General features: G+C 44.0%; 2 protein-coding genes and 1 long non-coding RNA gene across 12 annotated transcripts; 2 read left to right on the top strand and 1 right to left on the bottom strand.

Annotated features, from left to right (window-relative positions):
- Window positions 1-2,828: 2,828 nt before the first annotated feature.
- Window positions 2,829-24,428, top strand: arhgap27l (Rho GTPase activating protein 27, like). 5 transcript variants are annotated; one of them, XM_017440859.2, is made up of 22 exons: window positions 2,829-2,917; window positions 8,360-8,480; window positions 8,702-9,675; window positions 13,623-13,826; window positions 15,063-15,200; window positions 15,280-15,435; window positions 15,947-16,015; window positions 16,099-16,167; window positions 16,347-16,394; window positions 16,473-16,550; window positions 16,681-16,752; window positions 17,986-18,053; window positions 18,160-18,247; window positions 19,060-19,161; window positions 19,567-19,683; window positions 19,814-19,886; window positions 20,166-20,282; window positions 20,434-20,532; window positions 20,926-21,003; window positions 21,113-21,247; window positions 21,373-21,478; window positions 21,705-24,428. In XM_017440859.2, the coding sequence occupies exons 2-22, from the start codon at window positions 8,450-8,452 to the stop codon at window positions 21,880-21,882; spliced, it is 3,000 nt and encodes a 999-aa protein (XP_017296348.1). In that variant the 5' UTR covers window positions 2,829-2,917; window positions 8,360-8,449; the 3' UTR covers window positions 21,883-24,428. The 5 variants fall into 5 exon arrangements, with proteins under 5 accessions (XP_017296348.1, XP_017296350.1, XP_017296352.1 ...); XM_017440861.2 differs by having other exon boundaries at window positions 16,102-16,167; XM_017440863.2 differs by lacking the exon at window positions 16,681-16,752.
- A 262-nt stretch (window positions 24,429-24,690) lies between these two features.
- Window positions 24,691-26,360, bottom strand: ccdc103 (coiled-coil domain containing 103). Of its 4 annotated transcripts, none has more exons than XM_025002740.2 (3): window positions 26,217-26,360; window positions 25,577-25,725; window positions 24,691-25,103 (listed from the first exon to the last, which is right to left on the bottom strand). In XM_025002740.2, exons 2-3 carry the CDS (start codon window positions 25,714-25,716, stop codon window positions 25,001-25,003), a joined length of 243 nt encoding a protein of 80 aa, XP_024858508.1. In that variant the 5' UTR covers window positions 25,717-25,725; window positions 26,217-26,360; the 3' UTR covers window positions 24,691-25,000. The 4 variants fall into 4 exon arrangements, with proteins under 4 accessions (XP_024858508.1, XP_024858507.1, XP_017296346.1 ...); XM_025002739.2 differs by having other exon boundaries at window positions 26,164-26,265; XM_017440857.3 differs by having other exon boundaries at window positions 24,744-25,103; window positions 25,577-25,777; window positions 26,164-26,274.
- LOC119617540 lies at window positions 26,360-27,998 on the top strand. Of its 3 annotated transcripts, none has more exons than XR_005233864.1 (3): window positions 26,360-26,495; window positions 26,696-27,189; window positions 27,877-27,998. It is a non-coding gene; the product is annotated as an uncharacterized LOC119617540 (long non-coding RNA). The 3 variants fall into 3 exon arrangements; XR_005233866.1 differs by having other exon boundaries at window positions 26,368-26,495; window positions 27,110-27,189; XR_005233865.1 differs by lacking the exon at window positions 26,360-26,495 and having other exon boundaries at window positions 26,544-26,890; window positions 27,110-27,189.

The raw sequence follows: 27,998 nt of genomic DNA on the forward strand, positions 1-27,998 counted from the left end.
GTCCTGAGGACACTGAGGCCGGTCCGTCCTGAGGACACTGAGGCCGGTCTGTCCTGAGGACACTGAGGCCGGTCCGTCCTGAGGACACTGAGGCCGGTCTGTCCATTAAAATGAGCACCTCCCTTTCTTCCTGCAGAGGATCCAGTTTAACTTTCCAGTCTGTCTGAATTCCTCCTCAGCTGCTGCTGAGAAGGATAAACAGGATGATTAATCAGAAGGGTAAAAAAATAACCACAGGTATTCTTCAGTTCCTCTGCTTGTGTGATATCATGGGTGTGTTGTGGTAAAGTGGTTTCAGAGGAAAACCAGGAAGTTTTCTCAGCCCTCATTCATGAGTCACTGTGTAAAACAGAAAGTACCTCATTAAGCTCCACCTTCATCAGACCAGCGTGAGGAAGCCTAGCAGGACTACAAGATGATCAACGCACCGTGAGTTTGTTCTCTATTCTATTAAACAAACAGAACAGTTTAAAAAGTCTTCAGGAACCCTGAAGTTCTGTCTCTATGATCCAGTCTGAACCAGACCTGGTTGTATGGTTTGAGTTTACTTCCTTTCCTCTTTTTTTTGTTTGTTCTCTGCGGAGATAAAACCAGATGCTCCTTTACTTTGACTCAAGGAATTTTTCTTCATTCTTATGTTTTTCACTTTTACTCTTTCTGTCGCCGAGTTCCTTTCCTGTGTGTCTGATGGCTAAGATGTTATCTGTTCCTGCAGTACGTTTAATCTCTTTTTACTGTTAATAATTAAAGATATAAACTCTCCATCTGCCTGTAACAAAGGACAGTTCCACAGTGACTCATTTTAAATCAGTTTTTTTCTTTAGCACCAGTTCACAACAAAAGTCATATTCAGGGCAACAAAATGAAAAGGTTTTAACATTTATAAAGCAACTATGCACACACACACATCTGAAACATCTGGCTGTATTTCATATAAACACAGAACTTTTATCTTTTTACATTGTTCGAACTAAGATCTTTGTCTGCACTCAGGACGTGTAGGGTTATATTTAGCTTGTCTGATGTGTGGTTTGGTTTTTTAGAGTTTGATGTTTTTCACCAGAAATCATCCTGATGTTTCCTGTTTTTATTGTCTTTACAGAGCTCAAGACAAAATTATAATAAATAAAACTCTAAATGAGTTAAAAAGTGAAGAATTTGAAGATTTTAAGTTTAGCCTGAAGCAAACCAGCGATATCCCCACGTCCCAGCTGGAGAATGCGACCCGCAGAGAGACGGCGGAGCTGCTGGTGCAGAATTACCCCCAGGGTGCCGTGGATTTCACCGTACAGACCTTAAAGGGAATCCAGAGAAACGATCTAGCAACAAGATTGTCCCAAAGCTACCAAGGAGGTGACGTTTTTATTTACATGTTTAAAGGATTTGATGTAATGTCGACTAAAAACCCGCCACTGAAGGGTTGTTGTTCAGGATCCAGACTGAATCGCTCTTCTTCTCTCCTTTAGGTGGTCTGCGCTAACGAGATTACCATGGTAACCTCGTCATCATTTCTGCACCAGTTCTGATGGGTCGGTCTGAGCTGAACATTCAGTCTGACAGCTGAGATGTTTCATTCAGCCCGAGGTCAAACATCTGGATGCAGCTGTTACCTCCTGATTGGTTCTTTCTAACCAATAAATCATTTTTAACCTGGAAATAAATGTCTGAGTTTTATTTTAGAGCAAATGTTCCTGTTCAGCTGTTTCATATTTCTGAAGCCAGCACCTTAGAGTCCGGTGGAGGGTTCGGTTCCACAGGATTGACTGTTTACAGGTTGGACAGATGCTGTTTTTATAATGAAATCAAGCTGATTCTTCCTCTGAAATCCAAGCACACATCTTTGATGCTGAAATGAAACACAAACAGCATTTTCTGCAGAAATCCAGAGCTGAAATTTGCTGAAGAAGCTGAAACTGAGTCATTAAAGCTAAGAGAAGCAGAACACCAGCTAAAATCTAAAAGGGGCTAAACATTACCTAAAAGTAGCAAAAGTCTAGCTAATTTATAGAAATTTCATTAGCAGGATTAGCAGCTGGATTTTTATGTTTCTCGTTTTATTTTACTGAATATCTCTGACTTCCTGTTTTATTTTGAAGGTCTGGTTTCATTTTTTACTTCAATAAAATAAAAGAATATTTAGGCAAACGCCTGGAAGGTCCACATCTTTGAAGAACATCACAAGTAGTTTTAGTTCTGGCTTCAGTTCTGCTTTTAGACCCAGTTAAAGCCTTTGGTTCCTTCTGGTCTCTGTTTTGTGTTTTTGGGTCCACCAGGACCAGAACTCTGGATTAAACCTGTTTTAAAAGAACATTTTAATGGCTTCACTGAACATCAGTGTGGTAGTAGCTGTCAGCGACTGCTGAGCCTTTAATTTAAACTTTGCCATAAAGCAAAATATCTCATGAACCACTGAACAGATTAAAACTCAGAAAGAAATTATTGTATGAACATCTGCAACTGAGTCAGCGGGATTAAAGATGTTAAAATCCTTCACCAAGTGACCGCTCCTCAAAGGTTCTTCAGGAATTTATCCAGTATTTCGTTTTAAAAAGGGTTTTATTTTTAGACGGTGCATTAAATGATCTGTAAACTATTTAAACGTCACTGAAACTGGTTAAAAAATTCTGCATAATTTAAATAAAATGTATGTGAGATTATTTTCTTAAATATTTTGATAAAGAGCAGAAACACCTTGATGCACCGCCTGCAGAGAGACAGCAGGGGGCGGTGTGTATCTGCTCAGACTGAGCCCTGGTTTCCTCTGAGGAGGAGGAGGAGGAGGAGGAAGGCGAGCCTGGACTGGCAGGTCTGAAGGGGGCGGAGCCAAACACAAACCTGTTTGAAGGATTCAGAGTCGCCTTCAGGAGCAGAGGAGAAAAAACTGGACCAGGATGTTTGGATCCGTGTTTCACTGCAGGTAAACACTTCTTATTTCTCTGCTTGGGAACATTTAGGTTCTGGTTGATGTGGGATTAGTTTAGATTTGGATTTAAAATGAAAAACTTCAGTTTTTATTGTAAAAAAATAATGAAAATAAAAATAAAGTTTATTTTTGTGTGTGTTTGAAACAAACATCCTGAGGAGACCAGAATCCCAGAAACAGCTGCAGATCAGCTTTAGGCTCTGTGTGTGTGTGTGTGTGTGTGTATATATATATATATATATATATATATATATATATATATATATATATATATATATATATATATATAAATATAGATGTGTGTGTGTGAGTCAGTCCTGTTCTCAGTCTACGAACGACCTCTTATCAGAACCTGATCTGTGTTGGATCAGAACCATTTGCGAGTCCTTCCAGGTGTTGGACTGAAGACCTGAGACCCGACAGCTGGACAGATGTTCAGGAAACAAACTGGATCAGAACTCTTCGACTTTAAAACCTCTGGTTTTCCTGATTCTGATCAGAAAATGTTGAAGAAAAGTTGATTTTTTTCTGTTCTTTTACAGAAGTAGAAGTTCAGAGTGATCCATCTTTGTGCAGAAAATAAAAGCCTGACCTCTGACCTCTGACCCTGGATCAAACATGTTCTGGTTGTTCTTACATATTAAAAACGGACCAGAATCTGAGGATACTGAATCTGAAGCAGTTTTGAAAGTATTTTTGAAAAACAGGTTTGAGAGTTATGAGGCTGAGGAGTTCCCTGAGATTCGTCTGATACAGATCTGACGAGTTGTAGTCGTGTTTCTAATTCCTGGTTCTAAAGGTTCTGGACTTAACTGTTCCTTTGTTCTTCTGGGTTTTAGGTTAAGGGAGGCTAACATTGGTTATGATGGATGGAAGACCTTTGTTGGTTTGAAGGTTTGACCCGACCTGCTGGTTTTGCTTAGTCTGGATCTGATTGATTAATAACTGGATTGAACTGGTCTGGATGTGGATCTAAACCTGAATCAGACCTGTTTGGTTGTTTTTTTTATGGTTTGGGATGAATTGGTTCTGTGCAATGAATGAAACCAAACCAAGCATCCAAACAGTTCGATGAGCTCTAATCTTCCTCAGCTCAGAATGACACAAACCAGAGGACGCTCTTCCTCCGGTGGTTAAGTTCTTGGTTTAGGGTCAAAGGTGGTTTTTGTGTCTCGATGGTTCCCCCAGTTTGGAGTCAAACCTATGACACAAACCAGTTTTAATAAGGATTATTAGTTTGTTTGGTGACTTGAGTGTTACCTTTGATGCTGTGAACACATGGACTTAATGAACTTTGTGTTCATTAGGTGTTTCAGCCATTAGGCACCCCGACCCGAGGAGGGTCCAGCCGAGGTTCATCAGGTCTGGTGTGTCCTTGAGGCAGTTGGGATTAACTCTAGAGAAGCATGTTTGGTTTAAAGGTTTGGTTCCCACATTTGAGTGGTTAAAGTAAATTATCAGAATAAGGAGGGTTAATGGTAGTAAAATTGTTTTAGTTCCTAATATTAAACCACACATCTCATGGTTTCATCTCTGGTTCTCTTGTTTAATTCTGTTTCCTGTTTTACTCTGAAAGAAATCATCCATCATGCTGTGTGTTAAATTTACTTCCTGTTTCTCCATCACACCTGAGTTTCAGTTCCTGTTGGCATACCTGAGGTTTCTCCTCGGTGGAGATCGTGGTTGTTGTTCGCTTCTTCTCAGATCATTATTTGATATAAAAACTTTGGATTTAATTTGTCTGTTCACTTCCTGTCTTCACATCCTTCCATTCATGCATTATTCATAAAACATCAGGAGTGAGATACAACTTGAAACTATTAACAGATATTCCTTTTAAACCGTCAGTCTGAATGTTTCTCGGGTTTCTAAAGGTGAGAAGACTTCTGGTCCGTTGTGCTGTCACGTTTCCTGTTTTTACTTTGGGCTTCCTGTCAGTTACAGCAGGAGACATCAGTAAAAGATGACCTGGTTATGTTTAACTCATCCTGCTAACCCGTTGTACAGCTAACCTACCCACCCAACTCCAAACCTCCACATGTGACCCATCAATTAGGAGTCGGATCTTCATGATGTTCTGAATCTGTATCTGCTGTCAGGGATGAATCAGCCCCTTAAAAGGTAAACCTGGTTTAATGAGAGCAGGTTAATCTGGAGTCAGGTACATATCAGTTCACCGCCGTTGTCATGGTAACTGACAGTTTTACAAGCCTTGAACTTCGAACGGGAATCAGCCAATAAACAATCGGTGAGCAGCATTCTAAGTTTAGATCCTTGCTCCTGGTGATCACAGAAGTTCTTCAGCAGGTTCCTGGACCCTGAGTGGATCATTTTAAAGGGTCTCTGAGGTCTGAGAAGTCCTGGATCAGGTCTCAGGTAGTCTGCAGAAGATGGTTGTGATCTTTCAGGACATTCCAGCGGAGTTTGAAGCCATTTTAAGGGTATTTAGCAAATTATTCAATTATTCTTTTGGGTATTTGCCAATCCACAGAAGATTTAATGGCACTTTTACAAGTTCTGCTGATCCTTCCAAGGGTTTAGAGGTTCCTATTATTTGTTTACAGGTCACTCAAAAGATCATCATGGTCTTTTGGTAAGCATGGAGGTATTTAGGAGGTTTTACAGAACAGATTTGTTAAAGTGAATGAATTAAAATTAGATTTTTAATTAAGGGTTGTAGAGATCTTTCAGAAGGAGCTTTAAGGATGGAGCAGCCGAGCAGGGATGGTGTTGCAGAGGTGTCTGAGGATCTTGGTCCAAATGGATGGTTTGTATCACTTTGAGTTGGTTAAAGGTAGATTTCCACTTCTCCCTGATCCTCCCTGGTCAGGATCTATGTACTCTTTACAGATGGTATTAAAAATGTCTGAGATGTTTTATGGCATGTTAGAGTTCTCCAAAAGACAGAACAGACCAGGAGAACCTGGCAGAGAGCAGCAGTCTGGTGTTTCAGCTGATTGGGGGTCAGATTGTTAGCATGTTGGCTAACATGGATTCTCTCCGTGTGCTGAGAGTTTCTGTACATTCCTCTAAACATTTGTTTGTTCTGCAGCAGACTCAGCTGACTGATTTACAACCTGAACTCAGTTATTTCTGAATGTGACCACACCCACATCCAGCCACAGGGTAAAGGTCGAGCTGCCAGAGGTGCTCTGCTGTGATTGGTTGCTGGCTCCATGATGTCACATGTGTGGATCTCAGTTTGCTCTTCGGAGACGGTTCTCTGAGAGAACTTTGTCTTTAAATGTTTGATCTGATTGGTTGACGTTGCTGCCACAAACCACTGACCTCTGTTTGATGATTGACAGCTCCGTTTATTTTGTGGTTGCACAGAGCTCTGTGTGTGTGTGTGTGTGTGTGTGTGTGTGTGTCACATACCAGCCTGCTGGGTGGGAGTGGCCGAGCCACACAGACAAACAGAGAGAGAGAGAGGCGTGGGGAGAGAGGGCTACATTCCAAAATGAGTGTCTCACACGCCTGAAACTCACCTGGCTGAGGTGTTTGTTGAACCAACATCGATGGAGGGAAATGAGCGCCAACACCTGACTAAAGGTCTAAAGGTCTGCGGATAAATAACAGTAGCGTTCCTTGAAGGAATGCATATCACCCGCCACATTGCATGAAAAAGTTTAAACAAAGATCTTGTGTAATCTGGAGTACCTGTTGGGCATGACAGCTACTAACATACCAAAGTTTAACTCAATATCTGTAAACTGACTTGAGTTGCAGCTGTTTTTGTGTTTGATTAGGATGAGTTCATGATTTCATGGTGGTGAAATCTGAAGATGGCAGGAACTGACTTGGTTTTCAGGGTTTTCCTCGAATGTCAGCAGCAGCAGCGGCTCTCAGAAACCTGCAGGAACAGCAGATATGAGCTCAGCTGCTTCATGTCTGAACACGTCCGTGTGCCATCAGATCTCAACACGCTGCACAGAACGCGCTCCTCGTCTGAACCGTGTCTTATTCTCAGAGATGTTCTACGTTTGTTTGTGACAGAACCAGAAACCAGCTGAAGTTCACACACAAACACAGACATGAGCAAAAACATTATCACTCCTCCGTTACCCTTGGCGGTAGAAGACGTAAAGTTTAATAGGATTTAATGAATACTGACCTAATTTAAATGTTTTTAAATCATAACTTGGGTGTGTTTGGGGTTTAAACTGCACCTCGGTGACCAGGTAATAGAACACGTTGACCTCAAGGTCGTTTCTGGAAATCTAAAATAAATTTTCCTGAGGCCGACGGCTGTGTTGCACTTATTTTAATAAATCATCTCAGGATAAACCTCTGCAGGTGGAGCCCTGATGTGATCCGCTGAAATATTCCTGCTGCTGTTTCCAGTCTGACCGTTCGGATCGGATCTGAACCTGCAGGCTCTCCGACCCGGTTCGGATCTGTGGGTGGAGCTGCAGCAGAGGAACTGCTGAGTTGGGTCTGAATGTAGATGATTGGCACACAGTTTTCCTGCCCGGCAGCCTCTGAGCCAGGCACTGTCCCACAGAACAATGGCAGGAGGCTGATCTCAGGTCAGCTCTGTTTACAGAGGGAAATCCTGCTCTTCCTGTGGACTGTAAGCCCCGCCCACACTGCTCTGTAGGCCCCACCCCTTTGTGACATCACACACGTGTGTGTGTGTGTTTCCTGTCTTTGTGGAGGAACAATAGTAGGACTTGTGTTAAAGTCTTCAGAGCAGAAAGGGACTGAATCCTCAGAGAAACTTCACCAATAATCCAATCAATAAATGTGACCCGGTTCAGGTTCTGAGGTCTGAATGTTTTATTCACAGGAGCATCACAAAGCTTCCCGTCTCAGTGGGATTTCTGTAAGAGCTGAGAGGAGCGTGTGTGTGTGTGTGTGTGTGTTAAAGTCAATCTGCTGCTGTTACGCCTCTGAGCCTGACGGTGTTCAGACGGTCTGTGGCGCCGAGCGATGACGGACGCTGCGGGGGTCTGACAGGATTCATGTGTGGTGCTCCACGCTGGTTCCACGATGTCGGCTTCATTTTCAAACATTTTCATTGTTTGGGGGCGTGGCCTGATGGTCGAACAGACTGACCAGAACAAATACAAGTTTGTTTTTCTGCTTTCAAAGGTCTGATAATGTTTTATTCTTACGATACCAAGAGATTAATAAAAACAATGAATGAAGCTTAATGTTTCATCTAAAACCTGAACCTGAGGTTTGTTCTGGGTTCAAACCTCAACAAACGGAGGACAAGGTCCCAGGATCAAAGGAAATCTTCATTCTGATCTGGAGAAAGATGTTTGTTTTCATGAGAGCAGCAGAACTTTGATGTTTTGTGAAGTTTAGTCCGAGTCGTTTGTTCTGATGATGAAGAGGCGGACCTGCTGAGAGTAAACATCCCGACCCAGTTCTGCTTTAACTGGATCCTTTGTTGTTGTTGATCTCTTGTTTTGTTTTCCTTTTTTTCAGGTGGCTGAGAATCAGGGCTGACCCTTGACCCCTCACCTTCAGAGTCAACTACCTGAGGGGGCGGGGCCTGAGGAGCACAGGGTCGTTAAAATGGCGGCGGCTTCCTCCCTGCTGAGCAAAGGTGAGCGATGATGTTTAGGTTCTGGACTCGGCTGGACCTCAGAGGTTCTGACAGAGGTTCGGATTAAGTCTCCTCCCACTGAACCTCCAGAGTTTCTCTGTTTGGTTCTGTTGCAGCAGACGGTTCTGATCCACCTGAATGATGTCAGAACCTTTTTGCCTCTGTCACAGAACAAAAAACAAATCCTCAAGCCACTCTGTAACAAACATCTGGTCTTTTAGGTCTGGGTCTGGTTCTGGTGGAGTTTAAGTATGAGTACGAGGTTCGGGACGGGGTTCTGATCTCCATCAAACCCAACGAGCGCTACGTCCTGCTGGCCAAGACCAACGACCACTGGTGGCTTGTCTGGGACAACAGCAACTCCAGATCCTTCTACATCCCGGCCAATTATGTCAAGGAGCTGCCGGCCGATTTCCCGTCACCACTGGACTTTGCTGACCCGCCTGGTCCAGAACAGGTTCTGCATCCTGTGGTGGCTCCTGTCCCTGTTCCTGTCCCAGTTCCAAAGCCTCTGGAGGAGCCCAGTGGGACCAGAACCAAACAAAGCGATGAGATGTTGATCCGCCTCAGACCCAATGTCTCGAACCGGCACCAGAAGAATGAGAACCGCATGTCCACCTTTGGCGTACCGATGGACTTACCGGACCTAACCCACATAGGGTCATCATCTAAGGTCCATGGTAACCCTCCAGGTGGTTCTGCTGAGACTAGACCCACAGCTCCTAGTGGGACTACAAACATGGCCGACAGTAAAAAGCAGCCTCACCCATCGGGTCTAATGGAGGACCAGAAAGATTCTGGGAAACCTCGAGTTCCAAGTTTCAGTCCTGCTGACCCCCGGACCACGATCTGGCCCCAGAACCAGCCCATCCCGGTGGAGACCCCCATGGTTCCCCTCCAGAACAACAAATCCTCCCCGCCTCAAGGTCAACATGGCAACCAGGAGCCGGAAGAAGAGGAGGAGGAGGAGGTGGCTGAAGAAGAGACAAGCTCAGAGAGCAGTGAGGAGGAGGAGGAGTCACGGAGAGAGGAATGCTCTCACCACATCTACGAGTCCATCCAAGACCTGAACCTGGACCTGGAGGCTCTGCAAGGAGCACAGCAAAGTCCAGCAGCACCATCTGAACCTGCACCCCCTGCTCCTGCTGCTCCTGCTGCTCCGCCCACTGCGCACGCAGCTCCGCCCACCAAACAGGTAAGATCACTGAGACCCTCCCCCAGCCCACTGAAAACAGAATCTGTTTCTGGTGCAGAACCTTAGAATCTGAAAGGTTCTGAAACTGATTATTGGATCTGTAACGGGTTCAAATGTGGTAGAAACTTTACAAATATTTCAGTTTAAATGTAAAAAAGGTTCTAAGATTTGTTGTGTCCTGATCCGGCTGAGAAGAACTGGATCCGCTGACGTTCATCAGCCTGAATCCGTTGGTGTCGTTAGTTCAGAACCAGAACCAGAACATGAAGGCGTTTCTCCCAGAACTCAGTGTTGTCCTTGAATGCATCCTCATAAAGACTGAAGTCCTTGAAAGCAGCAGTTGTGTTCAGGGTCTGTTTCCTGTCTGATCAGGATTTCCCCGGTCCAGTTGGACTTCAGATCAGTTCTGATAGTTTTGAAGTTAGAAATTCTCATAAATTTAGTGTTTTTAAGTTGAACTTTAAACTGAGGTTAATGTTTTGTTTGTTCTGAGACCAAGTTTTTTTTTTTTTCTGAAGTCCAGTCAGATTTCAAAGGCTGCTGGTCTTCCTACAAAATAAAAGCCTCTTGGAGTAACCCGTTTCCTGCAGCGTGGACAGGAAACAGGAAACAGAAGAGGCTGTTTCCTCTTTTTCTCCTCAGAGCAAAAGCAAACAGCTGACCTTTGACCTCAGAGGCTGCAAAAACTAAATGTTTTATTTATTTATATCAGTTAACAAAAAGTTTATTTATTATCACTGTTGTTAATAATATTTATTATTATTTTTAATACTAACAATAGTAATAATAATATTTCTGAACTTGTGATTTGACCTAAAGAAGAGAAATATTTGTCTGAGGTTTTTGATTATTTTGTTTCATGGCTCGGTTCTGGACCTGGTTGTGACCCAGTTTCAGGGTCTGTGCCGGACCGGTGATGTCAGAGCAGGATGTGATGATGTCACTGCCAACAGGAAGTGTTCAGGGTCGCACAGGAAACAGAGAGGGTGGCGGCGCTGCAGCGACACCTGCAGGACAGAAACAGAACCGACCCAGAAACCTGACACCTGGCTCTGGATGTGTGTGTGTGTGTCGGAACCGGTCTGACGGGTTTGTACCTGAATCGGGTCTTGTGGTAAAAATTTAAAGGGATCTCCCAGCTGAGAATCTGCAGCTTTTCTTGAACTCTTGGTTAAACTTTGAACATTTTCGCTGTTTTTCTCTTTTTATTCATTTTTCTGTATCGTCTCTTGAGTGAAGCTGAAGTTTAGTTTTTAGCTCTGAAAGCAGCAGAACGTTTCCTCTCAGGTTGTTGGTTCTGATTCAGGTCGTGTTGAATGGCCGGCCTGTGTTTTGCTTTGAAACAAACGTTACAGATCATATTTTTATTCCAACACATCAGATCCAACCTTTAAATTCCTCTTCTGGTGTTTCAGCTCTGCTGGTGAATCATTTTGGGTGGATTCTGTGACGTGTGGTAAATCAGGTGGAACAGGATGTTTTTAACATCCAGGTATGTCTACCTTCTTCACTGGCATGTGTCTCCTGCTCTCGACAGCCGGTGCAAAGGTCAGTTTAAAGTACTGACATGCTGCAGAGCTCCTCTCCTGATTGGCTGCTGACCTCGAGTCCTTCCTGTTTGGCTGATGTGAGATATTCAGAAACCGCTGTGGTAGACTGGTCACTGGGGGGGGACTGATGATGAAGACTGGTCACTGGGGGGGACTGATGATGAAGACTGGTCACTGGGGGGGGACTGATGATGAAGACTGGTCATTGGAGGGTTTGAGGTCAGAACATTTTTTTTATTTCTTTCTCAACACAAAGTGATGAAGAGTACATGTTGGTGTCAGATGAGTTTCTTCGTTCTTCACTGGTTCCTGTTGAGGAACAGGAGGTGGCAGCATCATTCCATCTTGACCTCATTGGAGCTGAAAATGACCAATGTTCCAGCTGTTATCAGTCTAACATCTGTAATGGACCCCTAGCAGCAGAGGAGACAGATTATTTATGATTTTATCATGTTTAACTTGTGTGTGATTAAAAACTGTGGGTTGTGGATGGATCTGAGTGAAACTGAGAAGAACACCTCAGCAGCCTGTTTTTAATGTGTTTGTGGTCCATTTTTAAGAAGTTTTCTGAACACAGGAAACCCAAACTGCAGCTCCCTGAGGAGCTGATCCCACCAATACCAACGGTTTGTGTTTACAGGATCATCTGTGGGGCTGTGGCACATGATGGGAGGGAGAAACGTCTTTAAATCTGCAGGAGAGACCATGACACAGCTTTGGGAACTGTTCAGAAGTTTCTACTAATGTTCTTCAGGGAAGTCTTCTCCTGGACAATGTTTTGATGATTAGAATCCTTGAAATTTTAAAATATTTCAGAGTTTCTGGTAAAGTTGAAGCTGAGGAACTTCAGGTCATGCTGGTCCTGCTGGTCCTTCAGAAACTGTTTTGAAGTTCAGAATCAGACAGGAACTTCTGAAGGTCATTAAAGAGTCTTTCAGAAAGTTTTTTTTGCATGCATGTTTAAATTTATCATGTTCTTTAAGAGAAAAAGTTTTCAGACTTACTTTGAATCAGAAATCTAATTTAACTGTTGAGCTGTCTGTCGAGGGGCGGGGCTACAGTTTGAAAGGGGCGGGACAACCTTGCTCATAATCAGGGGGCGTGGTCACTCTGTGCATACAGAAAGAGGCTGGAGCTAAAAGTTGAAGACAAGATGTTTAGTCTGACAGCATGAGACCCGGACGGATCAGAACCAGAATGATGTTTTTCTGATGGACTTTCCTGCAGCAAAAGCTTCAGTGTCTCTGAGACAAACACAGATGCGTTATGGGTAAGCATTTTGTGTTTCAGCTCTGATTAAACCTGAGATTATTGTTGTTTTTGATGCTGCAGAGTTAATGTTTCAGAAACTGAATTCTGATTAAAGTCCAGCTTCACAGAAGAAGCAGGTTCTGAGCAGATTTAATGTTTGAACATTGGAGAGAAAACTGAGACCGGGTCTGATCGGGTTCACCTGAGACCCAAGTCACTTATTGATGAGCTGCGCCGGCACAAACACCAGAGCCAGAACCACGGACCGGGCCACTTATCTGTAGCTCTTCATCCTGTTCTGAACACTGAAATAGAAGCAGAGAAGGTGACAGTGAACGCAACACGCACAAGTTCTCAGAGGTTAGAACGATGAAGAGCAGGTTTATAATCTGAGTTTAAGCTTCATCCTCATCCTCCTGACAGGATTTTAATATTGTGAATAAAACTGAAGGAGACGTTCAGGCTGTGGTTCTGTTTGTTGTTAAACAGGAATCATTTACTCGTGTGTGTGTGTTTATACAGCATGGGAGGAGTACTTCCTGTTGGCCCACAGCTCGACCCAATCAGACAGATTATCGTTCTCTGTGAGAACAGAATCTCTCTGCAGCTTCTTCTGAACATCAGATTTGGTTTCTTCACATGTCAATAATCAGAAGTGTCTCCTGACAACATGAGCAGGTGCTGGTCCGACAGGCGCCACTAACAAGATCTCACCAGAACACAAAAATTTTAATCTCAGATCTCTGCCCTTCAGCCGTCAGAATCCATAAATAACCAGTTTAAAGGGCAGAGTCCAGTAGAACCGGTCCAGAAGTCCAGAGTCTGTGTGGGTTCTGTTTGTTAGGGTGTTGGCGGTGTTCTTTAAAGGTAGAGAGGGGACACCCTGCTCTGATGGACTTTGGTAGCTCATTCCACCATCAGGGAACAGACTCAGACTTCAGAACCACACGAGATTCCTAAGAGGGACCCAGCAGTCCAGAAGGATCAGGAACTCAGCGTTAGGGACCTGGATCTGGTTCAGGCAGCTATGGGTGCTCAGACCTGGGTCTGATGGTCCAAAAGGTTTACTATAAACCATGTCCTGAACCAAGAGTCAGACATGTTGGACTGGGCCTTTAAATGTTCTGTCTCTTTCTTCCTCTGCAGGACCAAAGCTCGCTCAACCCTAGCTCGTCCATATACGCCAACGTCTCCTCCCTGAAGAAAAACCCCCAGCCTCAGATCTTGATTTCCTCCCCGCCTACTGCAGACCCCGCCCCATCAGCACCAGGCCACACCCTGCCATCATCAAGCTCCTCCTCCAGTATGATAAGCCCCACCTCCCCTGTCAGCCCACTGGACAGATGGCAGGTAAGAGGACCTCTGACTCCATGAAGGATCAGTCTTATCGAGGGAACTTCAGGTTCAGGTCAGGAGTTTCAGCTCTTACCTGAGTCAGTTACCATGGTAACCTGAACCTTAACGAGCCCTGGAGGTGGGTACTAATAGACCCGTGTTAGATGGATTCTTTTCAAACTGAAACAGTCTGAGTACAAAGTGACCGAGGTTGGGTACGATTTGATCTGGAGCAGCAAATAAGACAAAAAACTTTCAGGATTTTATTTCTCTCATGTCTCAGAAACAGTCAAATCCTCGACACACGCTTTAAATACTAAATTTATTCATTTTTACATTCACTGGAGGGTTTCTTTTTTACGAACAGAGTTAAATCCTGGGTTAAGTTACGGAACCAGAACCATGATTGCTCATTTTAGGTTTAGTTAAACTGGACTTGTCTGTTTAATCAGTTTGAGTCGGTTCTGAGGGGAAGAAAACACAAAGAATGATAAAGATTTGTTAGCTACACTTCCTGTTAGCCAGTCCTTTCATTGAAACCAGGTCACAGAAGAACTTAGATTTTGCAGCTTTTCCTGTTTTGAAAAGTTTATCCGCCTCCAACCTCCTCACTTCTGGTTTTCCCTCCCAAGACATTAAGGAAATCTAGTGAGAAATGAAATAATCCACCTCGTTTATGTTTATCTCGCTCGCCATCGTAACTACTCTGTCTACGCCAAACCACGCCCACATACACTCGCGGTCAAGGCACGTTGTTGTACGTCCACCCTCATTGGCTGAAGCCTGAGGCCTTGGGCTGACCCTGGGCTGAACTGAATGAGCCCAAATGAGCTGCAAACTGAGGGGGCGGGACAAGACGGCTGTCAATCATTCTGCACCATGACAGACATTAAATCATTGGAGCTGAGAAAGTTAGCCCTTTGGAAAGACTCTGGGGTTTAATCGAGACTGTTTGGCTCAAGTTTTGTTGTAAATTTCACAAAATGTGATATTTTAAATTTGTGTTTATTAGGTATTTGAACCTTTTTATTGTAAACAGCAGGGAGGGCTTAGACCTACCAGCCCACTGATACCAGCCGTCCCTGACTGGGATCATGAAAGTTTGATCAGATGGAAACTGATCCGGTTCTGATCCACAGAGATCAGATGTTTCTGAGGCGACGCTTCAGTACATTTACAGAGAAATTGTCAGGAAACTGGACTTTATCTAAAACAATCAGACCTCCTCTAACCCCCGTCTCACCTGCTCAGGTGCACACTGACCAGGACAGCGGGAAGCCGTATTACTTCCATCCTATAACCAGGCAGCTCTCCTGGACTGATCACCGTGACAACACATCATCCTCAGACATGGACCTGTCCAGTCCGCTGTCCCCGGCCTCCTCTCAGGTACCAGAACCCGTCCTGACAGAACCTCTGTAGTTTGTGTCCCACTCTCTGACGTCCCCCCCCNNNNACCCCACATCAGGGCTCCTGTGGGTGGGAGCAGCTGCTGGATGAAGCTTCGGGGAGAATCTACTTCTACAACCCCAACACAGGAGCCACTGCCTGGACTGTCCCCAGGCCACTGGGGCACCCATCCCCGCCTGGATCTACAGCCGGCAAGAAGACCCACGACGACGCTGTACGATCCTGACATAATCCTGGATTATTGCTTTAAAATGAGATAAATCAGGACTATAATCCTGGATTACCTCTGGTTTTAAAATCAGAGAAATCAAGATTAGAATCCTGGATTATTGGTTTAAAATTAGTGAAACCAGGATTCTAATCCTGGATTAGCTCTGGTTTAAGATAAGTGAAGCCAGGATTAGAACCTTGGATAACATCTGGTTTAAAATCAGGGATATTAGGATTAGAATGCAGGAGTTAATCAAGAATAACCTTTTCTGTCTTCATGTCTCTAACGGTGTTTTTAGGTTGTCAGAATAAATTAAAGATTAAAGATTAAAGTCAGTTGTTTAAGATTCTAAAATCATCTTCTTGTGCCTCCATTAAAGAATCAGATACTTTTAAAAACGATCAGTTTTAGTTCTTGTAACACTTTAAAACATCACAGTTTTTTCTGGTTGAAGAAGTTTGTGGATTAAATCAGAACCTTTCTGTTCTTCATGCTGTCCTTCGGTAATCTAAAGCCCCCGCTCCCAAAGGAGGATTATCCTGTGGACGAACACGACAACGATAAGGACGCGGTCTTTGTACCGGTACGAAATAATCACAAGTTGGTCAAACCGATTGTTTTTCACTACGTTTAACTTCCTGTTTGTGTTACCCACATCCTCCTCAGCAGGCGGCTCCGTTACCAAAACCTCAGCTGGACCTGAAGGATCCGAGCTCCCTGCAGAAGCAGCAGGAGGTGATTGATCGATCAATTAGTCAATCAATTAATAAGTCAATCAGTTAATCAGTTAATCAGTCAGATAGATGATCAGAAACTGGAGATAACGGCTCTGAAACAACCTCACTCCATCCTCGAATTATAACAATAATTCAGGCAGAAATTAAAGCTGAGTCTGTTTTTATTTTGTTCTGCAGAAAAGGCTGATGGGAAATGGAGTTTCAGAGGATGGAGCACCAGTGCAGGTGAGTCAAACGAAAGAAATCCTCTGAAAATAAAACAGTAACATCTGTAAACATCTTCTCAACCCTGATGTGTTCCAGATGTTCACTCCCGGACACAGGAGGTTCCCCTCAGACTTCACAGAGACGATCAGAAAACCCTCCCCCAACAGCCCGCAGGTACACACTCACCTGTCCCGCTGCCTCATACATCATTGACTCATTCATTCATTCACTGACCCCATTTGCTGACTCATTGAATCATTTGCTGACTCATCCATTCATTATCACCTGTTCTCCCTCCAACCAGTTCTCTAATAGGCACAAGCTGAGGAGGAATCTGTCCAATCAGAGCACAGGCTTCAAGCAGCAGCATGTACATGTAGGTTCTGATTGGCTGTTGGACTGGCCGTCAGAAAGTGGCGTTGCATTTACTAACTCTTTGTTCTAACATGTTAGCTGAAGGGAACTTTTTGGGCAGATCAGACTGACGGCGCCACCTGCTGTTGTCTCAGAGTCGCAGCTTCAACCTGAAGGTTTTTACTGAAGGAAGTTCTGCGACTCACTGAATCAAAACAGGATCATAAAATGTTCCACATCTGAGACTTTGCCCAGAAAGTTGCTGAGCATTTGTCCTCTAACATTACTAATCACCCATTAGTAACTAATCATCGTGTTGCCGGACTGTTCTGAAGTTCTGGTTGGGTTCAGCTGTTGGTTCTGTCGTTGCTTCTCACTGGTTCTGACCCGTTTGTTTGCAGCGTCTCCAACAAAACGGCCCCTAAAAGTTTAACAGTCTTCTGATTTCACCTGCAGCGTCTTTAACATGTCCAACATTTGAGTCCAAAGTAAAAGCTGTCCACATGGAGACATTCACAAAATCTCAGTTAAAAGAAAAAGTAACCAAATAAAAAGTGTAGAACTGAACTAAAGATCTCCTGAATGAGCTTCTTTTCATCAGTTTTCTTTAGCTCAAACCTCCAGTTTAAACCTTTTATTTGGGATTGTTTTTGTCGCTGATATAATTTGACTGAAAATAAGAATCCAAAGAGGAATTTTCCAACTAAATCTGATTTTAGTTTCACATGAAGTTATTTAACTTTAATGGTACAGGAAACTTCTGAACTGTTGAATCTGCAGACAAACTTTTTAAATTCCTTTTAATGTTGTTTAATGTTTAACACCCCCGTGAGCTTTCTGCAGCATAAAAGTAAAATAACTTCATAAACTTTAAATCTTAAACCAGATAGAAGCACCTAAAGTTACTTGCAGAAAGAGCCAAACAGTTTTTAATGGTTTGAAAACCAAAGTGATGCTTAAACTAATTTGTTTATGTTCCTTGAGAATAAGGATGATTTTCTGCAGGTAACTGAGACGTTTAAATCCTTAAACGTCTCTCAGGAGGTTCTGTGTGTCAGTTGGCAGGTTCTAGGTCCAAAAAACAAGTCGTTCTAAGTCCTGATTTCCTGGAAAATGATTCTGGGAGGGACCAGACCGATGAATAAAGGTTGATAAAAGCCCTCAGGGAGACAGGCTCTCACTCCTCCCATGTTTACACCGGAGTCACATTTCAGAGTGGACCTGAAGACTCACCTGTGTCTCCGTGTCTCTGCAGGCCCACCTGCTGGAGAAAGCAGGAATCCTCAACAAGACCAAGGTGGCTGACCTCGGCAAGAAGATCAGGTGAGCTCTCATTCCACCTCAGTTTGTCTCAGAACCTGCTGATGGAGGACTTTAAGGACAGTATTTTATTTGATAGTGTCCATTGTTTTGTGTTTCTGGTGGACAGGAAGAACTGGAGTCAGTCCTGGACCGTTCTCCATGGAGGGATTCTCACTTTTTACAAAGACCCCAAATCTAATCCGGCTGGGAACTCTGTAAGAACCAGTTCCACGTCCTGAACCAGGCGTGCAGAGGTCCTAATGATGTCTCTGTTTTCAGGTTTTATCTGCAAGGAAAGTGAACAGTTTTACAGTCCTTTAAAAACTCCTGATCAGTTCTTATTTCTTATACTTTCCTACCAAAGTGTCAAACTGTGAGAACATTTCCCAGCTCTTTGAGAGTCTCCTTGTTGGAGCTAAAATCCTGATTCTTGTCAAACTGTGAATCTTTGATGTTTTTTATGGGTTCAGTGAAAGAAATGGGATCAAATTGAGTCCCTGAGACAGCCTGCTGGGAACAATAAGACTTAAGATCCAAATTATTGTTGGTTCTTTTCTCTCATCCCTTAAGTCTCTGAGCCTTTTTCTGTTTGAAAGAGGTCAGAGGTCACAGTTAAAAACATTCCTCTGAAAATGTTCAGGAACAAGGACTGAAACTGGGTGAAAAATCAGCCAAAGTCCAAAAAAACCTCTAAAAGACCTGCAGAAAGTCTGGAGAACTGTTGATCCAACGATTACAGGAAAGCTTGGAAGGAAAGTAGAAAGAACCTGGATCAGGAGTTTGGATCAGGACTGGATTAGGTCTGTATCACGACAGGATTAAGACTGGATCACGACTGGATCACGACTGGATCACGACTGGATTAGGACTGGGTGTGGCTGAAAATGAAATGAGTTAATAAAACAGTTTCAGTTCTAAACCACATGGAAATATTCCCATTTGAACATTAAAGACAGAAGATTAAAAGTGATCATGTCAAAAGAGGGTAGTGATGATGATGATGATGATGATGACTTGTCTTCCTCAGAACAAAGCTTCACAGATTGTTCCAGAATACACCGTCGACCTGCGAGGATCATCGATACAGTGGGCCACCAAAGACAAGTCCTCCAAGAAACATGTTCTGGAGGTATGCTGCAGAAACATCTATTTCTGTGGGTGTGGCCTGGTGTAGAAGCTCCGCCTCTCTGTTACCATGGTTACAGATGAGCGTAGAAGCTCCACCTCTCTGTTACCATGGTTACAGATGACTGTAGACGCTTCACCTCTCTGTTACCATGGTTACAGACGAGTGTAGAAGCTTTGCCTCTCTGTTACCATGGTTACAGATAACTGTAGAAGCTCCACCTCTCTGTCATCATGGTTATCATAGGTTTGAGTCTTGCAGTGATTGGACGGTCATGGATGAGTCTTTCTCACTCTGGCTGTATGTCTACCAGGGTTATATCACACCTGTTGTGTTGTTGTTGTTTGGTGTTGTTGATAGATGTTTCAGCAGTGTGTGTCTGTGTTGTTTTTGTGTATTCATACGCAGTTGAAGACCCGGCAGGGCTGCGAGTATCTGATGCAGTACGACACTGAGAGCATCATCTCTGACTGGTTCAAAGTGGTTCAGGACACCATCCAACAACTGACACCACAGCAACAGCTGGTATCAACACACACACACACACCCACATGTCTGTCCCACACACACGCACGCACACACACACACTAAAACACCAAGGGCTGCTGAAGATGGTCCCAACCAGTGAACCATGACGTTTTGTTTCTTCATTCAGGAGAAGGAGCATCCCAGTGATGATGAGGACGAGACCAGCTCAGACAGAGAGGACAAAGACAGGAAGAGGCCATGTGAGTCTTCTGGATCCAGTCTGAGGTTTTTGACAGATTCTGCTGGTCTCCATCAGCAGCTCTGTCTGAGTCCCGCTCCTGAAGAACCAGGAGACAAACAGCTGTGATTTGTTCCTGTAACTTCAAAATAAAAGCCTCTGAGTGTGGCTCAGTGGAATAATGTCTGAACCGATTATTACCAGATGGTTGATGTTTTCTTATGTTTTTAACTGACTGTTCAGTTCTTCTCATCAGATTCACACTAATCTTTTCTTCTTGTTGTGTTTTTTGTTTTGTTAGCCACCAGAGATCCTTCGGGAGCCGACTTGGAGCAGAGCCGAATCCGACGCAGGCTGCGACGCTTCCTCCAGAGAAGGCCGACGCTGCAGAGCGTCAAAGAGAGGGGATATATCAAAGGTAGGAAACGAAGCCGAACGCCTTCCGTTCTGGGTTTGTCTCTGAGAACGTCGCAGATCCACCTGTCAGGGACACTGAGTTGTCCTGGTGGAAACTTTGTGATAACGTTTGTAGGTTTATCGCCGTGACTCTGTTTATTCGTTTCTTTCAGAAAACGTCTTCGGCTGCCACCTGGACACCCTCTGCCACAGAGAAAACTCCACCATTCCTAAATTTGTGGAGAAATGTGTTCGAACGGTGGAGAGGAGAGGTGACGAAACGTGTCCAATCATCGCTCAGTTCCTTCGGTTAAAGAAAGACCGTTTAATAAAAACACTCTTTAACTCTGGGTGTTTTTATGCTCACTTTATTAACAGAGAAAAGATTAAAGTTATCTGAGCAGTTAGAGGCGAGTCACTTTTTGTGTAGTCACGTGCACGTCCCTGTAGTCACGTGCACATCCCTGTAGTCACGTGCACGTCCCTGTAGTCACGTGCACGTCCCTGTAGTCACGTGCACGTCCCTGTAGTCCTGTTACTGTTTGTAAAATGAACGTTTGTGATTCCTGCGGCCTGTAACGTAAAGTTTGTTTGCAGCCGACACAGTTTTGTTGTTTTCCAAGCAGAATGAGTCTGAGGTCAGATTCCTGGATGTTTGTTTTCAGGTCTGGATGTTGACGGGATCTACAGAGTGAGCGGGAACCTGGCGGTGATCCAGAAACTCCGGCACAAAGCCGATCACGGTAAAACATTTATACCAACGTAATAAAACCAAATGAACAGGAGAGAGGCAGGAAAGCTGCTGCTTCCAACAAACGGGAGGTGTTTCATTCTTCTTCTGTGGTTCTCCAGAGGAACATCTGGACCTGGAGGACGGGCAGTGGGAGGAGATCCACGTCATCACAGGAGCGCTGAAACTTTTCTTCAGAGAACTTCCAGAACCGCTGTTTCCCTTCAGCTCCTTCGAAAAGTTCATCGCTGCCATCCGTAAGTACATAACACACACACACACGCTCACACACACACACACACACACACACGCTCACACACACGCTGACAGCACCGCAGTACAGCAGCGGTTTAAGCAGCAGCTCTGTGTTTGTTTCCTGCAGAAGTACCAGATTACAGCCTGAAGGTTTCCTACATGAAGGATCTGGTCCGATCTCTGCCGCTGCCAAACTACGACACCATGGAGCTCCTCTTCAAACATCTGCGCAAGTGAGTTTAACTCTTCTGACCAGGACTAACCAGCTGTCGGACAACTAGTTAGTTCTAAATGATCATCTGTGGTTTAACCCTCTGTAGTTTAAATCTCGAATCATTTCAACGCTGACCAACGGTAAAATCTTCACGTTAAACAAACTACGACCTGAACCTGTGCAACCGGAGCCTAAATCGGACCCAGAACCAAACGGCACCAACGGTTCTGTTTCTGTGTTTTCAGGGTGATCGAGCACAAAGAGTCCAACAGGATGTCGGTTCAGAGCGTCGCCATCGTGTTCGGACCCACGCTGCTCCGACCGCAGACCGAGTCCCCCAACATGACGCTCTTCATGGTGTTCCAGAGCCAGATCGTTGAGCTCATGCTCAACCAGTTCCCCACCATCTTCTCTGAGAAGTAGGAGTCTTCCAGAACCGTGCGGAGGCCTTTAGAACTCTTCCAACACACTGAAGAACCTCCATCGCCTCGTCTGCACCCAAAGTCCAGGTTTACCACTGAGACTAAACTGATCCAAGTTAGACCCAAACCCTGCCAGGCTCTGCGCTGGTTCTGAACCACCTTTGTTTGAAAGAACCCAGAGGATCAGGTTTCATGGCACCTTAAAAAACCCAAACATCTTAGACTTCAGATCCTCTGAAACCTCCTGGACTCAGACTTTGGGTTTTATTTTTTATCGTGGACATTAAAGCTCTTAAAGGAATTCAAATTTAGACCCTGCAGGCTGCTCAAGACCCGACTCCTGGAAAGATTCATTACAGACCCGGATGTAACCCACCAGAACCCTGAGCTGGTTCTGGAGCAAGTTTTTTTCTCTTTCAGGATGAAAAATCAAATAAAACGTTGGGTTTTAAACCTCAAACATCTCTGTGAGCAAGAGAACATCAGCTAAGATCCAGGTTCTTCAACATGCCCCACCAGAACCGGGGGTCGTTTTCAGTCCAAACCCCACAGAACATAATTTATTTGGTTCCTAAAGAGATCCCAAATGGGTTTCAGGTACCTTTAGGACCTGGACTCACCTGAGGTTCTGACATCATGGACCTTAGAATTTATGTGTTCTGAACACAAGATGGTCCGCCGACGGGCCTGGAACCCAAACAGTTCATTTATAAGAACAAGGACTTGAGTCTGGAACCTCAGGACGGCACCGATGCTCTCATCTTCAGAACACTGAGGTCCTTTTCTAATTGTACTGAAAGGTTCTGGTCCAACGGTCCCATGAACCAAGTCTGAACAACCCTTCTTTAAAACGAAACAAACATCTATTCAGCTCCTGAGAAACTTTAGGTTCCACAGTTTTTATATTTTTATTTACAGGTTCTTTTAGATCTTTTAGATGCAAAACCTCTGCTCAGTTCTGACCCGGACGGGTTCTGAAAGCTCAGCATCCACGTTGACTTTGCTTTTAAAGCAGCAAACCTTTTGGGTCAGATTAGTTTAAACTCAGTTCCTTCATGTGATTGGACCTCTGTGAACACTTGATGTTTCGTCTTTCAGAACCAGAACCGAGCTTTGAATAACCAGAGTGAATGGACCCGTGTAGAACCCAAGTCCCTCAGCACCAAGAACAAAGATCAGGAACTGGTTTTACCGTCACATTTAGGTCACTAATTTATTTTTAAATTACAAATATTTTATAATTTAATATTTAATTTAGCTCCTAAACCTTGAGGTAACAGGTTTGATGCCCAAAACGGATCGGATCCGGTCACTTCCTGAGGTCATTAACTCCGAGTTTAACGGGTTAACTCTGAGTTTAACAGGTTAACTCTGAGTTTAACGGGTTAACTCTGAGTTTACCGGGTTAACTCGTCTGAATTTAACAGGTTAACTCTGAGTTTAACGGGTTAACTCTGAGTTTAACAGGTTAACTCTGAGTTTAACGGGTTAACTCGTCTGAATTTAACAGGTTAACTTTGAGTTTAACGGGTTAACTCTGAGTTTAACGGGTTAACATTGAGTTTAACAGGTTAACTTATCTGAGTTTAACGGGTTAACTTGTCTGAATTTAACAGGTTAACTTTGAGTTTAACAGGTTAACTCTGAGTTTAACGGGTTAATTTGTCTGAATTTAACAGGTTAACTTTGAGTTTAACAGGTTAACTCTGAGTTTAACGGGTTAATTTGTCTGAATTTAACAGGTTAACTTTGAGTTTAACAGGTTAACTCTGAGTTTAACGGGTTAATTTGTCTGAATTTAACAGGTTAACTTTGAGTTTAACAGGTTAACTCTGAGTTTAACGGGTTAATTTGTCTGAATTTAACAGGTTAACTTTGAGTTTAACAGGTTAACTCTGAGTTTAACGGGTTAATTTGTCTGAATTTAACAGGTTAACTTTGAGTTTAACGGGTTAACTCTGAGTTCCAGTTCATGTGCTGCGTTCAAAGACACTGGAAAACACAGCTTCGGACAGACAAACTGTTTGATACCAAGTTTATGTTCAGTTTGTCGAACTGAAGCTGAAAAGACTTTTTTTACGTTTCGGCTCCTTCGGTCGAGTCGTTTCTGTCGTTTCTGTCTGAGGAGTCAAATGTTTCACAGAAAACTGAGCGTCAAAAAAATGAGGAGATCTTCCTCCCAGGACACTGATGATGAGGAGGAACGTTCTCGCAGCTTCCAGTCTTTGTTTGGATTCTGGATCTTTAAATAAAAAAGAACCTGAAACTGTAGAAAATGTGATGAAATTTTTAAATCTGAAGGTGTTGGAGAACGTTCCCCAAGAACCTCAGAACCTCAGAGAAAAGAGAACAAAATCTGTTCCAGAGGAATGAGTTTTACAGTTTTTGTTCTTTCTGATGTGCTGTAAAATGCTGTACGTTCTTAAAGTGTTTATTTTAAATGTATTAGAGAAACTGAACAAAGTTAATGTGGAACAAAAACAGAGTTTCTGTACATAAGAGGGTATTTTACTGAATTTTATTAGAAATAAATCTCACCTGACAGATTTTAGAGGTTCTTGTTGTTTTTTAACGTCAGAGCTCGTTCTCCAGCAGGAACATGTTTTACTTTCTGCTTGGCTGCAGCAGATTTAGGTGGAGATCCAGTTTGTTCTGATGAAATCTGAGCTTTGAACTGAAGCAAACCGACACGTTTCAGTTTTAAACTAAAGATCTGCAGAACCCAAGAACAACCTGAGAGGAGGAAACATCCTGAGGCCTTCTCCACTTCCTGTACCACCATCATCATCATCATCGCTGAGCCAGGTAGTACACGGCTCTCCCTACCAGGAGAACCGTCTGTTCATCTGAGCAGACCTCACCTGAGACGTTTCCATGGCAACAGCTGGGCGTTAAAGGTGCGAGGACCTCCGGTGGTCAGGAAGAGAACCGCAGCAACAGGTTCCAGTTTTTCATCAAACTGTTTATTAGAAAACATCTGCAGTTGTTTGTTTACAAACAGAACCACAGCTCTGGATAAACAATGAACACGTGTTCTGGTTTTAATTTTCTGATTAAAAACTGCTGGATGACGTCACACAAAGGTGGGGATCCTTGTTGCCCGGGGCGACGGCTTCCTGTCACGCGTTGCCCGGGGCGACGGGGTTCCAGGGTTGTTTGCGTCGAGCTCCATCTTTGTCCTCCTTGTCCAGAGGCTTCAGGTGGGACGACAGGACCAGACCTCTGAGGGGACAGAAACACAGCCTGGAAATGCCTGGAAACATTTCAAGGAAGCCTTCAAAACCTCTTACAGCAACGACAAAGTCATCCTGGAACATCTCCCTGGAGTTACATTAAAAGACAAGAGAAGACTCCTGGGACTCTTCCAGGGACCCGGGTCTGAAAAAAGGATGGAAACATTCCAGGAAGTCTCTGTTTTTCCTGGAACATTCTTGAACATCCTTAAGACCTGTTGCAAATAAATCCTAAAATGTTCTACAAAAACTGTTTCACAGGACCAGGACCTTCTCTCCAAGACCCGAACCTGGTCTCCGGGACCAGGATCTTCTCTCAGAGACCAGGACCTGGTTTCCGGGACCCGGACCTAGTCTCCGGGACCCGGACCTGCTTTCCGGGACCAGGACCTGCTCTCAGAGACCCAGACCTGGTCTCCAGGACCTTCCTTCTGGGACCTGGATCAGGTCTCCAGGACCTACCTGAACTGTTCGTAGCTGACTCTCTGGCTGACGGCTCTCAGTTTGGCCTCGTTCTCTCGTTGGTACCGACGCTCGGACTCGACTGCCGCCTGCAGATCTTTCTCCAGTGCAGAGAAGTCGATGACATCACGCTGTGACATCACTTCCACCTGATGATGTCACACAGGTAGACTCAGACACGGTTCGATGGCTGTCGTGGATCTGGATGATCAGAAATCAGCTGATCAGATCAGATGTATCAGTTATTGATCACAGAGGCACCTCCTGCTGCTCAGATCTTTATTTGATTTGTTTTAAAAAGTGACTTTTAAAAATTATTTGTTATGTTTTAAAGTGGATTTGTTCCAATGTGGTCCAGCTGTTTTATTATTTTTTTGTTTGTTTGTTTGTTTTGTTTTGTTTCTTAAGCACAGAAATTAAAATTATAAATGACATTTCTTTCACAATTTAAAAAACTTTTTTTTTTCAGACAGTGCTTTAAAGATTCTTAATGTAAAAATCCCGTCTAGGATCGATCTGGACCCGATTACAGACACTAAAAACTCGACGGAATAGCCCTTTACGGACCTGCCGAACCGGAAGCTCACCTCTACAGGTAAGCCGGACCTTTTAGGGACACCTGGATCAGGTCTCCGCTCACCTGAGGCTGAAATCCTCCTCGTGCTGCCGGATGTTCAGGTGAATTCAGGCGCTGCTCGGAATAAACGAACCGTTTCCATGACGACGGTTGTTTCCGGCCTCTGCTGCCCCCGGCGGCCGGAAGAGGAACCGCAGACACCTGATCCGTTTCCCACAGATTCACTTCGATTTCACTTGGAACCGTTTTAAAACTTAGACCAGTTTCTGGACCCAGATTTCCTCCAACAGCTCCAGGACCCCCAGGACCCCCAGGTCAGAGGAGCCTTGATGTCTTTGAAAAGTAAGAACTCTTTTCAAATGTCTCTCTCTGATGTGAAATCTGTGTTTACATCATTTTCCTGTTTTTATTATAATTAGCTAATGTTCTGCTTCTTTTATCTTTACCAGTTCGTTTTCAGCTTTCTTCATTCACGTGTATTTTAGCAGAAACGGCAGTTTTTCCAGTTTATCTTGCCATTAATCTGCTTTTCTCCTGTTTAGTTTCCATGTGAGACAGCAGGGTTTGGACCAGCAGGGGGCGCTGCAGACTCAGGTCTGATTGAAGCAGCTTCACTTTAACTTTAAACAGCAGCAGAGATAAATGCTGCTCTTTAAAATACATGTCCTGTGGGTCATACATGTGCCATCAGATGTCAGAGATCCACCGGAAGTGGACGAGCATGTCTCCAGCTGAAGGTTTTCTGACTCAGTCACTTTCTGTCTTTTGAAAATGAGTCTTGAAGTTGATGCGAAACAGGAAGTGGTTTAAAGTGAGCAGGTTGACACACAGAGCAGAAAACAGAGACAAGAGGGCTCACTCCGACAGGTTTCTGCAGACCCAGAATGGGGCTTGCTGCTGCATCTGGTGGCTGCCAGGAGTGAGGCATCTGTTATAGAGAGGATCTTTGTTTGCAGAGAGGAAACTTCAGGCTGCAGAGAGAAGTTTGTCAGACTGCTGGAGGTTCATCTCTCTGCTTCTTCTGCTGCAGCTTCTGGTGAGTCTCTCATCAAGATCACTTATTAGATCCTCATCAGTACCTGTCAGTCATGTACTTTTTAATGAAACAGGTCCATCACTCTGATGGAGATCTGGTTCAGCTCTGTTTAATAATTTATCAGAACTTATTTTCTCTGTTGTATAACACAGAACCTGTCAATCATCAGTGCTCTCACATCAGATTGTTTCTGACAGAATGCAACTGTTCTCAGCTCAACGGCTCCATCAGAACTTATTTCTGTACGTCTTTTTTTTTATCCACCCAAACAAAAAGATCCGGGTTTAGTTTCTGTTTCAGGAAGGACCGGCGTCGGTTTTAGGAACTTGTTCTTTCAAATAGAGAAGAATCTCAGACCCGTATTATAAAATGGGCCACATTAGAACATTATCTTCACCCATGAAGCCACCCTGGGTTAGCTGCAGGTTGGTACAGAACTTTACCCCTTCAGGGTTCCTTACCTCAGACTCTGATCTGTCCCACAGGTCAGGGTAGAAGGTGGTGAGTTCTGTCTAACCTGGTTGGTTCTGCTGGTTTTTAACCCACCAGTACAACTTAAAAACTCAGTCTGTTTGTTTCTGTGTTCACACCAACGGATGCTCTGCGTTTACAGCGATTATGGATCCCTGATTCTGAAAAGTTCCACCACGATCTTTCTGTCTGCTGGGTTCTCACCAACTTTTCTAGAATTTCCATTCTGGGAAAATGAAGGATCAGAACTTCACCAACGAGGTGGCGAAGATTCTGGAGGAGGCTCCAAACGCCCGAAAAGCTCTGCGAGAAAACTACGACAACCTGATGAATGTGGC

The sequence above is a fragment of the Kryptolebias marmoratus genome, linkage group LG12 (genome assembly GCF_001649575.2).
Source record: "Kryptolebias marmoratus isolate JLee-2015 linkage group LG12, ASM164957v2, whole genome shotgun sequence".
NCBI classification, from domain to species: Eukaryota; Metazoa; Chordata; class Actinopteri; order Cyprinodontiformes; family Rivulidae; genus Kryptolebias; species Kryptolebias marmoratus.

Bases quoted from the DNA above. Each gene is read 5' to 3' on its own strand.
- arhgap27l (XM_017440859.2), top strand. From the start codon at position 8,450: ATGGCGGCGGCTTCCTCCCTGCTGAGCAAAG. The intron at 9,676-13,622 runs GTAAGATCACTG...CTTCCTCTGCAG, and splicing joins CAGCTCCGCCCACCAAACAG to GACCAAAGCTCGCTCAACCC. The intron at 16,753-17,985 runs GTAGGTTCTGAT...GTGTCTCTGCAG, and splicing joins TCAAGCAGCAGCATGTACAT to GCCCACCTGCTGGAGAAAGC.
- ccdc103 (XM_025002740.2), bottom strand. From the start codon at position 25,716: ATGTCACAGCGTGATGTCATCGACTTCTCTGCACTGGAGAAAGATCTG. The intron at 25,104-25,576 runs GTAGGTCCTGGA...CTGTCCCCTCAG, and splicing joins GTCAGCTACGAACAGTTCAG to AGGTCTGGTCCTGTCGTCCC.